Source organism: Periplaneta americana, chromosome 10 (genome assembly GCF_040183065.1).
Source record: "Periplaneta americana isolate PAMFEO1 chromosome 10, P.americana_PAMFEO1_priV1, whole genome shotgun sequence".
Taxonomy (NCBI): domain Eukaryota; kingdom Metazoa; phylum Arthropoda; class Insecta; order Blattodea; family Blattidae; genus Periplaneta; species Periplaneta americana.
The window spans coordinates 177,328,760-177,344,418 of record NC_091126.1 but is presented as its reverse complement, the minus strand read 5'-3'; the positions used below and the strand labels follow the sequence as shown (position 1 = coordinate 177,344,418).

The 15,659-nt window shown below is 33.8% G+C and overlaps 1 protein-coding gene across 3 annotated transcripts in view; it reads right to left on the bottom strand.

Annotated features, from left to right (window-relative positions):
- Positions 1 to 3,038: 3,038 nt before the first annotated feature.
- The window catches only part of LOC138708206 (ankyrin repeat domain-containing protein 13C-A), a 48,115-nt gene continuing 35,494 nt past the window's right edge, over positions 3,039 to 15,659 (bottom strand). For 2 of the 3 annotated variants that reach the window (XM_069838517.1, XM_069838519.1), the window contains exon 11: positions 6,193 to 6,360. In XM_069838517.1, coding sequence (XP_069694618.1) covers positions 6,345 to 6,360 — 16 coding nt within the window. In that variant the 3' untranslated portion in view covers positions 6,193 to 6,344. Of the gene's footprint in view, positions 6,361 to 15,659 lie in introns of all 3 variants that reach the window. The other variant, XM_069838518.1, reaches the window with a different exon arrangement.

The following is a 15,659-nucleotide window of genomic DNA, read 5'->3' as shown; positions in this document are numbered from 1 at the left end:
TTACCTTTCGGATGTAGAAATTACATGCATCAGATATATATAAAAATAAAGTGTACCACACTCCATACACATACGCTCAGTAAATAATGGATACAAGGCCTGAAAAAAGGCCGAGATATTCGCATCTAGAATCACGTTCTGTTCAGGAAATACAATACACTTACACTGTAACCTACATAATTCGTTATATTTACTGTAAGATTTATTTGTATCCTGCAATCATATTCTCAACATAAATACCCTGTTCAAAGTACAACTCAGTAGTCGAATGGGATTAATGACTAAAGATTATCATTGTCATACAACTATAAAATACAGAATTGTATATTTTTCACCTATGGTGCATTGTGAACACAAAATAAACAAATATCAACCTCATAATAAAAAATATTCTTGTCATTAAATAATATAAAGGAACAGAAAAAAAAAGCATTGCAAAGGCAATCATGGATTCAAAATATTTAATCCCCAATGTAAAAGTACTCCATTATATTACATAAGATAATATATCCATGAAACAATTACTCAATAAATGGCATCACACAATTTTTTCTGACCTATACATTATATACACTTAGGTAAATATATTAAAAAAAACAGCTAAGAGGGAAATCGAGAACAACTAAAATTTACATTTTATATACATATATATAATATAATATAATATGTACACGTGTGTGTGTGTGTGTGTGCGCAGGTGCATGCGAGCAAGTGTGTGTGAGCACGCATGGATGTAAATGTATCATCTATGTATGCAAAGTTTTGAGATTGAATTTTCTATAGCAGCAGAAAAGAGTAGTTTGTTTTTTTTTTTTTATTCAAGTTTTGACATTTTCAAACCTGCATGAGCAAAGAGCATGAACATCTGCCTGTACTTGAACCTCTTAGCCATTCCATTACATTCAATTCATTTGTGAACAAGTGAACATTAAGCTTTGTCTTAAGTTTGGTAAAAGAGTGTCACTAAGACATAGCTGACACTTGAAGTATATGATGGTAATAGCATCATTATTAAAAACTTGCTGATGCAGTTCAAAAGGATGCAAAGCACTTTGCACATTGTTTGAAACATTTAAAGACCTCGAAAGTTTTACGAGCAAACCAATACATTCTTTAATTTGTTTTTATATTTTGGAAACAGGTAGTAATAACGACACGTTTCGTGCCTATGCATGTTACCACTAGGGAGGAAAGGCTGTAATACAGTATCGCAGTAGTATTTTGTTTAATGAAATGTTATTCAATGTAGAAATTCAAGGTAGGCAAGAGATGGCTGATAAATGTTGCCTGGAGCTCTCTAACAAGAGAAGAGGGGTTCTTTTATGTGTCACATAGCTTTACTTTCCTTCTAGAGAAAGCCCTTTAAAATGTATCATCATTCACAGGGTTTGAACACATGAACCTTGAATTCCACAGTTAGAACGATAATCACTAGACCACAATATTGAGTGTTCAACCACTGGAAACGAGGACAAGTATACCCCTACTCTTCTGTGGACAAGGTCTTTGTTCTAGAGTAAGACACAGCATTCTGCACGATAATTAATGACCGACCACACACAACATTAACTGTTCAGGACTTCTTGATACAAAATCAAGTAGTTATATTACTGTACCTATCAAAATCTCTCAATGTCACCTTGTGGTTTCTTACTCCCACTATTTAAACTGCAACTGATTCTGGCAAAGATTTGATATTCAGAATTCAATAAAATGATTCACAGAATTTTTAGAATGCACTTGACAAATTAAAAAAAAAAAATGTATGCAGAAACAATGGGGATGCATATTTTATTAGTATAAAGTCATTCCAAATGTAATCACTACAATTAAAAAAATAACAATTTATTTTACAGTTTTGTTATTTACGCTTTGCACAGATATATCTACATAACTTTTTTTCTAATTCAGTTCATACCCTTCCTGCAAATAGTGTAGCAGTGTCAAATTACTGAACAGCTGTATCTGATGTCTGTCACAAGCAATGTGCCCTGAGACAGTGAGAAACATATATGGGAGAATATAGAACATGTATGGAAAAGAAGTTATCGACTGGAGCACAGTTGGTTGCAGGGCATAAATAACAAGAAGAAAAAGTGAACATGGGACATGTCAGCCGTGGGAAGCCACAGTCTTCAGGAGAGAGCGAAAAATTCAGTTATGGCATACAAACTAAATCACTTCAATTGGAAATAGGAGGAAAAAAATGTGTGCATAGATTACAAAAGTAGGGACTGTCAGAAGCCTGTGAGAAGTAAACAATAAGACAATTGACAGACACAAACAGCCACTTGTGCTGAACTTCTGGAGTGGTATGAGAACACGAGATAAATTTCTTTTGTGCATGAAAATAAAGGCTGAACTGGAAAGAAAAGGTCAATTAATGCAGTGGCATCACGTGATTTCTTTTTCGAGAAATTAGAAATTCTAATGGATGCCTTCAGAAAGGAAAATCATGTGAACATTTTCTATGATTCAGAACAACTATTTCTTGTGGACATCATGCAAAAAGGTGCCACTATTACTGTGGTCGCATAGAAGATGCAACTTCCTGATATCTCTAATAAATCATGGGGGCATGTAAGAGCCAAAAAAAAAAAAAAAAAGAGAGAGAGAGAGAGAGAAAGGGAGAGGGGGGGGGGAGGGAGAAAGAGTGAGTGAGTGAGTGTGAGTGTGAGTGTGAGTGTGTGTGTGTGTGTGCATGCACGCGTGCAACATTCTCCACAAATATATATATATCAACTGTAGTTAGCTCAGTATTTATTGAATCCCCAAAAGCTTGAATTAAATCTTTGTCTTTCTTTCTCGTTATAGATAAGTTACATGGATTAAAAGGACATAACAATGTGATTCCATTTCATTGATAAAACCTGCATGTTGAGATACAGAGATAGTGTGACCTTAGAGTAATGCTAGGATAACACATTGTCAGATCATGACAATATCTGGGGGAAAATATATACATATGTTATGTATGTTTCCATAATATTGCATTTCACATTGAATTTAGGTGCACATGTAGTTGTTTATATGGCCACAAAAAAAAAAAAAAAAAAAAAAAAAAAAAAAAAAAAAAAAAAGGAATGCACACACAGACAATCTCATTTTGAGAAATCTGTACACATGAAGAAAGAACAGTTTTCTCCAGTGCATCACTGTCTTTTATTTTAGGTACTGAAATTACTAAATTGTGTGGCCCATCGAACTTCATGTAATGATGTTTCAGATGCACTGACTTTGCCATTCAGGGAGCTTCCTGATGCTGACAATATCTTCTTCCCATTTTCTCTTTGAAGTGTGAGTCAGATTCGACTTTCTTTTGAGCTGCCAAGGATTTTGCATAGCTGTACATAACAGCATTGAGAAACTGATTTAACAGCCACGATCCCTTGTTGATGGCAGTTTTCTCCTACTCGTTCTCTTACTCCCCAATGCCTTCTTCCTCTTTCATAAAAGGAACACTACTAGGTCCTATCATTCTTTCATTATTATTATTATTATTAATAAAAACAACTTCAGCTTCAGCATTCAGATCCTGCCACATTCTTCATCTGCAGTTCTCATTAGATATATCATTCCATTCTGGTGGCACTATACACATGTCGATCTCTCATTCTTCATTTCCGTGCTACAAAATTATCTCATGCATGGTCATGAACCTATTAGGAACAATCTTTGTGCTGTCCTCTGTGTCTTCCATCACAGCATGAAGAATGAGTGACACATTATCCTGGTGTTACCATAAGTTAACATAAATAATAATACAGCAACGCTATAGACTTAGAAATTATGATTAATGTCAATAGATAATAATAGGTGAAATACCGCAACAATCGTAATAATCCAGTTCACACTGTAGCTAATAATTAATCTTAACCTTTTGTTCCACTGAAAATAATTGCTGATAAAGCATATTCTGAATTGCATAGCTGCTCACAACCAAATGACAAATTAAATTTATGATTTTATGCTACAATAAAGAATAGCGTATCATGTAGCTCAGATTCCAAGAGATGAAGGCACAGTTATTGAAGTACATCTGTGAGACAAATTAAATTGTTTGTTGTATTGCATGACCATATGGTAACACTAGATTAAAATGGGTTTTAACTTGAAACCATCACATTTTTTTTTTTTTTTACATAATTATTTTGCTAAATAAGCAGTTCTATGTTCTATTATATTTTTCAGCCCTGAACAGCAACTTGTATTTCTATTCTGTAAAATTACTGTCAGCTTCAACAAGTCAGTCTTAACAGATGAAATGGGTGTATTGATGCCAAGAGACAAGAACTATAAGTTTCAGTTCAAATGGTAATCCTTGGGCTGATAACACAAAACTTGTCAAAGAAGAAATTAAAGTTTGAGATACATACTGGCAGTGTACTGCTGGGCATTCCTTGACACAAACAATGGGTAATTCCTGTGGATTTATGGACAAGGGGTATACCATAAATGCAGCTCTTCATTTGGAAAAAAATAGTTCCAAATTGATATGAAATTAGAAAGTAAATTTTCTTCACCATGACAATACTAGAACTCAAATCTACAGTTTGAAGAAGTGCACTGCAAAATTCAATCACCTTTTTTTATTGCGATGAAGCTCCTAAAAGTCATTTATTGAGTTTGATAAAAAGATGGACTTCTAATACCAGTTCAATTAACAAGACAGTTGATAAGTGGCCCACTCAGGCTGACAAGAGGAATGTTGGGACATTTTCAACAATGAAGACATGCATTGAATAAGGAGTTCACTATGTAGAAAAATAAATCTAAGTACATGAAGATTTGTAAAATAATATTTCTTCAGTTTCATCTCCTTAAGAACCATTATATTCCATAAGATTTTCAAGGTATTACTTTCAAAACAATCCTCGTACTTGAGGGCATGCATATGAATATTCGTGTAGAACACCTGCATCTACACAAATAGATGTTCGCACATACACACATACTGATAGCCAATGCTTCAAGTGGTACGAAAGTTGAGATGTTATGGTTTGTATCTCAACCAATAAATATTACACATTTCAAGTATGCCTGTATGAAATGAAATGTTTTCCATTATGTTCATTAAGTATTCGACATGGTATATTTAAGAAGGAAAAAATCTGTTAACAATAAATATAATCATCAAACAAACACACACTTCTGCAGAACAGCATAGTTTCATGGCTTTCCAATAATAATGTGGCTGTCCCATCTTGAACGCTGAATACAGTGCATACATAAAAACACACACCCAGATGCGTGTAAACACACACTCACTCAGATACACATTCACATAGTAGGATAATTAACTGTACATTCAAACAAAAACATATTAAAAAATTATTACATTCCATTCACAAAAACTTTTATATTAAGCTGCTAAAATGATTAAGAGGAAAAACTGTCTTCTTAACATTGTCTTCTCTCGATACTACATGTTGTATGTACAAAGGCTAATATTAAGGTCCGCTTAAGAAATTACTATGAAAATTTGAAGTCAATTTATTTTGGAAATGATCCTTCGCACTCCTCAATTACAGACAAACATTTAAGACTGTTTACTTCATAGATCATCCTGCTTGAGACTCAGGAGATAGAAAGAACTGTGTGAGAATGTAACTTTCAGTATCAAAGCTACAGTTGAAACACAAATGAACACAATTAAATTACTTAATATTCATCACTGTAAAATATTACATAAACATTCACTTAAATAGTGACGACAAGGGGGAAACTTAAACAGGGTGAATTATAGTCATACAAACAATTCACTGTGTATGTCTGCAGAAATTTAGGAAAAGACGTGCTTAAGGTGAAGTGGTTTTATCAAGATACAAGACACAATGACTCGAGTAGCTGCTTCCTAGGCTTAATGTTAATGGAAATTCTAAAGCCACCTGATGAGAAACAGAGAGACAAATGTTTGCTCCTCCATTTCCAGTAGATGTCAACTGGTTTCCTGTTGCACAGAGTTTCGGAAAACAGACGCGGCTGCCGCCTCCTGTGAGTGACTCACCATGTGTTCCCGATCTCATCAAACATAAAGCAGAACCACATTCCAAGCCTCCACTAATGCCATTTTTATTAATACTATCCTGTGTAGATAGTCTGCTGCTGCTGTTAAAGTCAAAATCATTATCGTAATTGACGTCATTTGTACCATAGTGACTATGTTTGGTAATAGTGCTGCCAACTCTGCAACCTGTAGGATGCTTCAACACAGGGTTTGCAGACTTTTGATGATGATGGTGATGGTGACGGTGAAATCCTCGCGAGATGTGGTGATGGTGGTGATTAGTTCTAATCAGAGGACGACGATAATTAATCTCAATCAGCATCAACTGATCAAATCGTCATAAGTCAGGAAACCTGTGAAAATGAAAAGTGGCTCTTAAAAAAGTATTAATAAACTAGCTTACATTAACTATTACCCAACTTAAAACTTAATTTTTCTTTTCACTAAAGGATTTGTACAGACCCAGAACAAAATTTGGGCCACCTGAAATTTCTTTCTGGGTCTGTACATGGCACAACACAGAATTAATAGTAACATTGGACACAACCAATTTACTTGTATAATTTCTGATGACGTCTAAGAGAATGCGAGTTATGGATTATCACAAAGCAGTTAAACATACTGAACTTCGAATCAGGTAGTCTATCACACCACTCTGAAGTGATAATCTAATTTTTTATTGAGAACAAGTTTTATTACATTAAATTCTACTCTATTTGTTTTAGGAAATAAAAATGTATATGTTTGATAAAACATTACATTCAGTGTTTCAACTTCTTTAAAAATAAGAGTTTAAAGTAAATTCCAGATTGTTTTTCATAAAAACGACCAGGTCTATTTCAAGTTAATCACAATATAGACTCCAAAGTTATTCATAGATATATTTTTCCTTGAATCAAAGTTTAAAAGAAGAAAGGATTGAGATCCTATTTTAAAAAAAGGAGATTATTCTTTATGTATGGAATATTGATGTAAACTTACTTCATATAAAACCAGAAAACATACTTAATACATTGACTATACTTTTCCTGTGCTTATATTTTTTACTGTGATATTCAATTCAGCAGTCACAACTTAGCAGTAAAAAGACAGAAACAAAAGGAGGCACAAGGGTTAAGACATGAATGACAATGCTTTTCATCGTCAAATAAATGCAATACATGCAGTCTCTCATCTTTGAGATGTCGTAGGCTACTGCATGAAAAAAAAAAAAACCAGCGATAGTAACACAAATCTATTCTCACAGAACATTTAACACACAATTAGTAATAACTGATCATGCAAGTTAATCTAGTCAACATTTCCTTCCAATTCAATAAAGTGTTCAATATTAATTATTCAAGTAAAAATCACAACAGTGATCAAAAACACAGATTACAATTCTAAATACTCACAAGGAGGATATATATGCTTTCACGGTGAATGTAATGAAAAATACATTTCTGGGTATTCCACTTTGTCTTGGAACTTAACATTTCCAAGTCAAAGTCTACTTCTGGTAATAATTTTTGCTCCTAAACAGTTCTGGCAATTTTTAATATAACAATAAATTGAAGCATAATCTAATGGATAGGATTTCAGACTTTTCTAATAACCAGTCACTCATATACAGGTACACTTTTCATTCTAAAAGTATTAAAACAAAACATTAATATTCAAAATCACATTAATCAATGTAGAATGAATACATTTAAATATGTTTAAGTATGTTTATGAGGAATAAAAAAAATATCATCTGAATGTCCATGTCTTTGCAATTGCAAACCAATTACCATAATACATTAAAATGAGTTAATACATTTTTATTTTACTCCAAACTTGACATAGACATTGTATCCCAGTAACAGCTTTCTATATACAGGGCTCCTACAAAAGACCTTTCCGGTTTCGAACACATCTAATTTACGTTCTATGAATCTGAGGCGCATAAAAATAGTACTGATGGAAAGAGAAACTCAAAAAGTTTAGTTTCTTACCTTCAAGATGTTCAATGTGTCCCCCTTGGTAACACGGCACATATCAAGCCTATAGTCAAGTTCCATGTAGGTACGCGGATTTTCCGACCCCCAGAATCTGAGGTTATGTCTGCTCACCTTACCAGAAAGCTGAAAAGCGGCTTCGTCAGAAAACACCACGGAATGAATAAATTCATCATCATTTTCAATTAAGTCTGCATACTTATGCAGAAATTTCTTCGTAGCACTTTGTCCTCCAGTTTTAGGGCTTGCAGCATCTGTAGTCAGTATGGATGAAATCACAACCGCTTGTGAAGAATCTTGCCTTAAAATCACTGTACCATTTACAGATTGTAGGCCCACTTGGTGGATTTGCACCAAACTTTGTTCGGTAATGCCGTTGCACATTAATAATTGACTGGTTCACATGAAAATCAAGCACACAAAAAGTTTTTCTGTCCTCTATAGCAGCCATTTCGCTTCAACAATAAAAAAATTTGTTTATATGCGCTATTATCAGGCAGCGTTACCAACTAGGAAAACAATGCTGCCACAACTAACCTTTTTGAGTTTCTCTTTCCATTGGTGTTATTTTCATGCACCTCAGATTCATAGAACGTAAATTACAAGTTTTCGAAACCGGAAAGGTGTTTCATAGCAGCCCTGTATAAAGATTACACACCCTCAGAGAAAAAAATTACAGACCATCTAGGACGCCACTGTAACAACGCTAAGTCATCTTCAGCACATCGCCCAATCCAACAGCGAGGGAGTTCTGTGTTCAGATAGTGACTCACTCCAGTGTGCCAATGGGGTGGCGCCCCATCAAGTTGGAATATCAAGTTATTGGAATCCTCAGTCACTTGAGGAAACAACCATTGCTGCAGCATATCAAGGAATGCCATACGAGTCACAGTTGTCTCCATGAAAAAAAAAGGGATCGTACACCTTTGATTTAGACACTGCAGCAAACAATTCACTTTTGGAGAATCTCGTTCATGTTGCACTGTCAAACATGGTTTTTCAGTGCCTCAGATGCGTACATTATGGCTATTAACTTTGCCACTCAAGTGAAATGTGACTTCGTCACTAAACACTGGAAGGTCCTCAAAACCATCATTCTCCTCCATAGCGGCCTGCATGGAATTATAAAATTCCTATCATTTGACGAGGTATTCTGGTTTTAGCTTTTGCAGTAACTGTATGTGGTACAGTTTCATTCGCAATCAGGTTCGTAAAATTTTCCACACAGTCGGTTGTGGGATATCAAGTTCCTGACTGATGAGGGCTGCGAATGAAACTCGTCCTCACTTGTTTCACTGTTTCATTAGAAACACTGCTTTTACCTTTACTCAATGGTACCAGCTGCCTTAAATTGACTATGCCATTGCAGAATGCTTTGGTGACCTGGCCGTGAATTTCAAGGGTATTTGTCTCTGGAACGCATGCTGTACGGTAACAAAGGAAAATGACTTCTCAGATTTTAAAACTGCAAACGCTTTCTGTTGCACAGACACCATTTTGAAAACTATGCTTGTGTTGTCATCTGTCTACATGCACCAGAGTAGTAAACTTACAGAGTTTTTCTTTTGAGTCATGATTAGCACAAACATACTGCATCCATAGTTTTCGCAAATATTTGACTTAAAACCTGATGAATCATTTGTAATTGCCCTGTATTTTCAGTACGGAATGATGGGGCATTGGAAGCATTTAAGTGAAGCTTAAAGTTGCTAAGTGGGGAAAGTGAGGCAAAAGAAGGGAGCGTGAAGTAAGCAGATATCATAGACTTCGGATAGTAAATACACAAGGAAAGGGAAGTTAGGTACTTAGTGAGAATCATGGAGAATGGATATATAATATGAAATTGTAATGTTAAGTGGAAGAGTGTAATAAAGAAAAATGTAACAAATAGTTGATTCGAAGGACTGTACAAAGTTAAAAAGCGAAATAAAAAATAAACGAGATGTTAACAGTGTGATCAGTCAGAATTGTACAGTACTACACAGGGTGTTTAAGAAAAGTGACTCATATTTTTACAGGAGGTAGCATAGGTCGAAACTAGAAAAAAAGTTTCTATAAACATGTGTCCGGAAACAAATATCTGTTGAGATTGTGGCCTATGATCATCATTTATTTAAAAACACAAAACAATGGTGCATGTTTTGAGAGTGGATAGTATTTCTCAACAGAAGTAAACAGAGAATGTAGTAGTAAACAAGGGTGCAGGATATTACGGAATCTATCATTTTACTTGTATTAGTAAGTGCATACAATATTCAGTGGTGTATGCTGTCTTTCTGTTTATGCATGACGGGGCACCACCCCATTTTCTACACCTTGTGCGACAATACCTAACACGGACGTTTAATGGGCAATGGATTGGTCGAGGAGATCCAGTAGCATGGCCTCCTCAATCACCTGACATAAATCCTTTGGATTTCTGGCTATGGGGACATTTAAAGACATCGGTGAATACCACACCCATCGAAAATGTACAAATGTTACAGGAGCATGTATCCAATGCATGTGAACAAATCTGACAACAGCCAGGTATGGTCGCAAGAGTTCGTGATTCACTGAGAAGGGCTGAAGCATTTTGTAACAATGTGTGGTAACCACATAGAGCACTTTCTGTAGTTTCTACATAACAGACAGGTAGGTATCGTAAGCCACAATACACCATGACCCATATCTCAACAGTTATTTGTTTCCGGACACATGTTTATAGAAACTCTTTTTCTAGTTTGGATCAATTCCACCTCCTGTAGAAATATGTGACAATTTTTTTTAACATCCTGTATAGTTAATAGAAATATAATTAGATACGTGGATGGCAGTAATCTCATAAGCTGAGGAAGAAAGATAGAGCCATACCTAAGAGTTGTATAAAGAGGTTTGAAAGGTGAGGACAGGAGGAGACTAAGTAGTAAGGGAAACTAGGGAGGTTTGACCCATTTTAATTATTTTATTTTTTATTTTGTGAGGAAAATCTTGTAAAATAAAATTTATTCTATTGCAGACAGACAAAGGATTGAGTGACTTATAATTTAGTATCTGCCTACTATAAACTCTTTTCTCTAAATATTTATTTTTATAAACTTATCCGGTTTGACCCATGCACAAAAAACATCATAGGTGTGACAATTTCTACACATTATAAATACAGATAAACTTGAAATTAGTTATCTAATATAAACGTAATACATAAGTGAATTATGAAAATAAATTGCTATTTTTATGTCTGAAAAAAATTCACTCAAAGCTGTCTGATTAAATGCTGTGTGCTAGCCTGTTCTCTCCCCCCCCCCCCCCCGTTCCCTGATACCTTTTTACCTCTAACTCTGTCTTTTAAGGCTAACAAAGGAAATTCCTTTGTGCAAACCTTTTCATTTAAAGATTCTCATTCCATCCTTTTAAATTTTTTAATTTCCTTCCACCCTCATTTTTCCCCCTCCTGACACCATTCTAATTCAGAAATGGACACTTCTAGTGAAGCAACCATAAAGACTACAAATTCATAAATAAATAAACAAACTTTTTTTGTGTAGCTATTTGCGTCCCTGCCTACTTATTTGGCAATTATGATGAATCTTGTTCTGGTATTTTGGCACGTCAGATTCTTTTCACCTCGTATCGCAGGATGACTGAGTATAGAAGTCCCAAAGTGAATGTGAAGGTGATATTGACGGCAAAATGAGCACAGTGTCCAGAAATGAAACTTACCCATCAGTATTTGCTCTTAATAGGTTTAGGGAAAACCCCAGAAAAAACCTCAACCAGGCAACTTGTTTCAACCAAGATTAGATCCCTGGTGCACTACAGTAGTTTCACAGTCAGATATGCTGACCACTACTCCACACACATATATATATAAAAAAAATGATTATGTTTCAACAAAATGCTTTCTACTACATAAGTATGTTGGGCTTAATGAATAGATATTTATTGAAATAAAAGTCGCAAATTTTAAATAATTACACACTATCTTACCCTGAAATTAATTTTATAGATTTTCATACTTCATTATAAAATGTGATGGCAAAACAGACGTTTAGCCTAAACTGTGACATGATGATGATGGTGATGATTAGGATGACGATGACTATAACTATGTAAACGCTTATAGCAAACATTTCTTTTTTCTCCTACGATGCCCTTTTATGATGCAATTTTTCAGAATTTCATGAGTAACATAGGATCGAGATTTTAAGTAAAAGAATGTGAATAACAGATGGTAGGATAAAGTTTGGGAACACTTTACACAATTACGGACAGAAAACTTACACATTATTCTTATTCAACTGCTGTTCCGCATTACCCAAGCAAGCTTACGAACAAGGCAGCAATAAATTTGTTGGTTGACTGTTTTATCCCTCGACTGACAATGTCTGTGAAATGTTTTAAGGCGTGAAAATATAATTAGACGTAAAGTGAAAGGTAATTATTTAACAATCCAACTTAAACTATACAAGGATTTGAAGATATGACTAATATGGAGAGAAAATGACAGGGACACTATATTAGTTTTCCAGGAAACCTGCCTCTCTGCAGTTCTGTTGTAGGATTTGGTGGTATAAGCTGAAGATGATTGTAACGTAAAGTGATGCATTAGATATACAGGCAGAGCCATATTTGCGCACACTAAGCATTTCATCATGATCCATAACTCGTCTTGAGATTAATAAAATGTGTTTTTATTAAAGTGCATGTTTTTGTATTGCTAAAAGTGTTTAAGGAGACACTGTACTGAAATGTTCAATGTCCGTATTTTTAAGGGTCTACAATAGTCTACATATTTGTAAAGCTAGATTCACCAAATTTTTAAGACTCATATCTGGTCAATAATGACAAATGTACAAAATTTCATCCACCTATCAGAAGTGGTCTGCATTTTATTAACATTTTCATAAAATATTTTATTGCTTTAGGAAAGTCCCATCCACTAAAATATACATTATTTTTAACTGATATTCACTTATATGGTTCCTTGTGCACATGGGAACAAAACATAGTATGTGGTTTTGCTCTAAAATGAATCAGCAGATAACTAGTAATTTTTATTTAAAAGATTAATTACAGATTCATTTTACAACAGAACAACGAAATCTCATAGTAAGTTTTGCTCGCATGTATAGAAGGAACAAATACGTGAATATCAGTTAAATATAATGTATATTTTGGTGCAAGGGACTTTTTTTTATAAAACAATACAATATTTCATGAAAATGTTAATAAAATATAAACCACTCACCACAGACGAATAAAATTATGTACATGTACTATTATTTACCAAATATATCAGTGATAAAAATTTGGTAAATTTAACTTTAAAAATATGGAAGTTAGTAATTTCAGTATAGTGTTCCATTAAGTAATAAAGGTAAACTCTAAATATATATAAGAAAAAAGGTGTTTATTGCAATCAGTGTACAGACCTAGAAACAAAATTTGGATCACTTGAATTTTCCAAGTTTCAGTTACAACATATTGTGCACTGAGCGTGTGCAGTAGGCTATGTTATAACTGGAACTTGGAAAATTCAGGTGGCCCAGATTTTTTTTCTGCGTCTGTACAAAAGCAGTCATCTCAAGAAGCAAGAAAATAACTTTTACAATTTTGGTGTATGATGTGCTGAAATAGGACCCATTTTCATTAATAATATAATTAAATCTGAAACACAAAAGCATCAAATGCTGAGTTCACTTTTTGTATACTGAACTAATTGCTAATGTAAACATGCTGTTTTCCAACAAAACTCCATCACTACTCATACAGCTGCGGCTTAAATAATAAGAATTATGTTGATTTATGGTGTTATGTATCTATTAATTTGAGAAAAATTCGTGTTATCTATATTCTCTGATTTGATCCCTGTGATTTTGATATTTGGAGAAAATTAAAAGACAAAGATTACAAAAGCAATCCCCAGCTGTTGGGCGGAATCAAAAAGAACATTCTGAAGGAGATACCATCAATTTTAGATGATGAATTTAGCCATGCGAACAATTTTTTACAAAGGTGTGAAAATGTGAACATGCGAGTGAATGTCAACATCGCACTCTCAGGAGTGTGGTTTGACCTACTGGCCACATAGAAGCTGTTGGCAATAGAACATCAAACAAATAATCGTACTTGAAGTAAGAACTACACTTGGAGCATAATATGTGAATCTTAAAACATGATTTTAAATGTACAGTGTACTGGTAGCACAGGACCAGTGAAAAGGACAGAACATTTTGCTTAACAATAACCCCACTTTTATTTCAGCAGTTATTTTAAATCGAGTTTAGCTGAATGAATTAGACTTCATCTTCAAATCTCTTTCTGCTTCAAAAACTCTGAGCTAGCTAATAATTGCATTGAACATAAACAAATGCAGATGAAAAACTGGAAGATTCATTTATACATGCATGCTTCTTTACATTTTCTTGTTGCTCAGATAGTATAACATACATGGTCTCTTCCTGCAATAACAGAATACCAATGCTTCTCCATTTTACAAATTATTTATGCTACGGGAACATTTTTGGAAAAGTGCGAATGCCTATCCTGTTTTATTTGGAAAAAGTTTTCGTTAAATATAATCAAGAATTAAGAAAGAAAAAAATCAGGGCCAATTTCAAGTAGACTATACTCGCTTATGCTACACTTTGACAGTAACAAATAAGTTGCTATTATTTTAAAATAAAAGTATGAAATTTTATGTGCATATTTTCCAAACAAATTAAGCAAAATTCCACTGAATAACTTCAGATAAAATGTGTACTAAGATTAATGAACAGACTGGTGTATATACACATTATAAACCTGTGATCACTTTTCCACATAGAGATGAAGAAAATATAATTCCAACAAACAAAATAAGTTTTCTAGACTCGCACAAGGTGAAGTAAATACAGTAATCACATTTTCTGATAGAATTATTTAGAACATATTTTAGAATTGATTTTACGGAAAATAGAGTTAAATTTTCTACATACTGGATGAAGAAAAATTAATGATCTACAGTGAATAATAAAATACTACTACTAAGAAGGTAGACAATACGGTAAAAGAAGTCTATTGAAGATAAATTACGGAATGTTTACACACTTATAGCTTGCTTCTATAAATTGACAAAGGTTTTCTTTGTTCAAGGAATTTGTGAACAAATTTGAAACTCAGAAAATTTCGTCTTAAGAAGCTTTCGATTTTGAAACATGTTTCAGTTTTTCATAACAAAATCAACTGCGAGAAAATTGCTCTTCTTTCTTTTTACGCAAGTGAAAATCTTAGGTAAATTTTAGCTAAAATTCAGATATTTCATATGCTTGCTTTTCTAGTTTATTTAGTTACTTAGTTACATTTACACTGAATATTAATCAAATTCATCCAATTATTTAAGAGATGAACAGAGAAACACAGAAAAAAAAAACATTTTTGTGTATGTTAATTGCCAAAAACAATTTTAAAATTGACAACACAAAGTTCTGTCTGTACTCTGTATAATGAGGAAGTAGGAGTAAGTGATAGATTTTGCAGTGAAAATACATAATTAAGTCTTGAAAATAGCAATTATCTTTTACTGCACAAAATCAACTCTAAATAGTTTATTTTCCATATTTTCAAAACATCTACACCTTTTTCCTTGACATCCAAACTACATTTTTACATGCATTCATGAATGGCATTTACTTCTCTTGACCTTCTCTCCT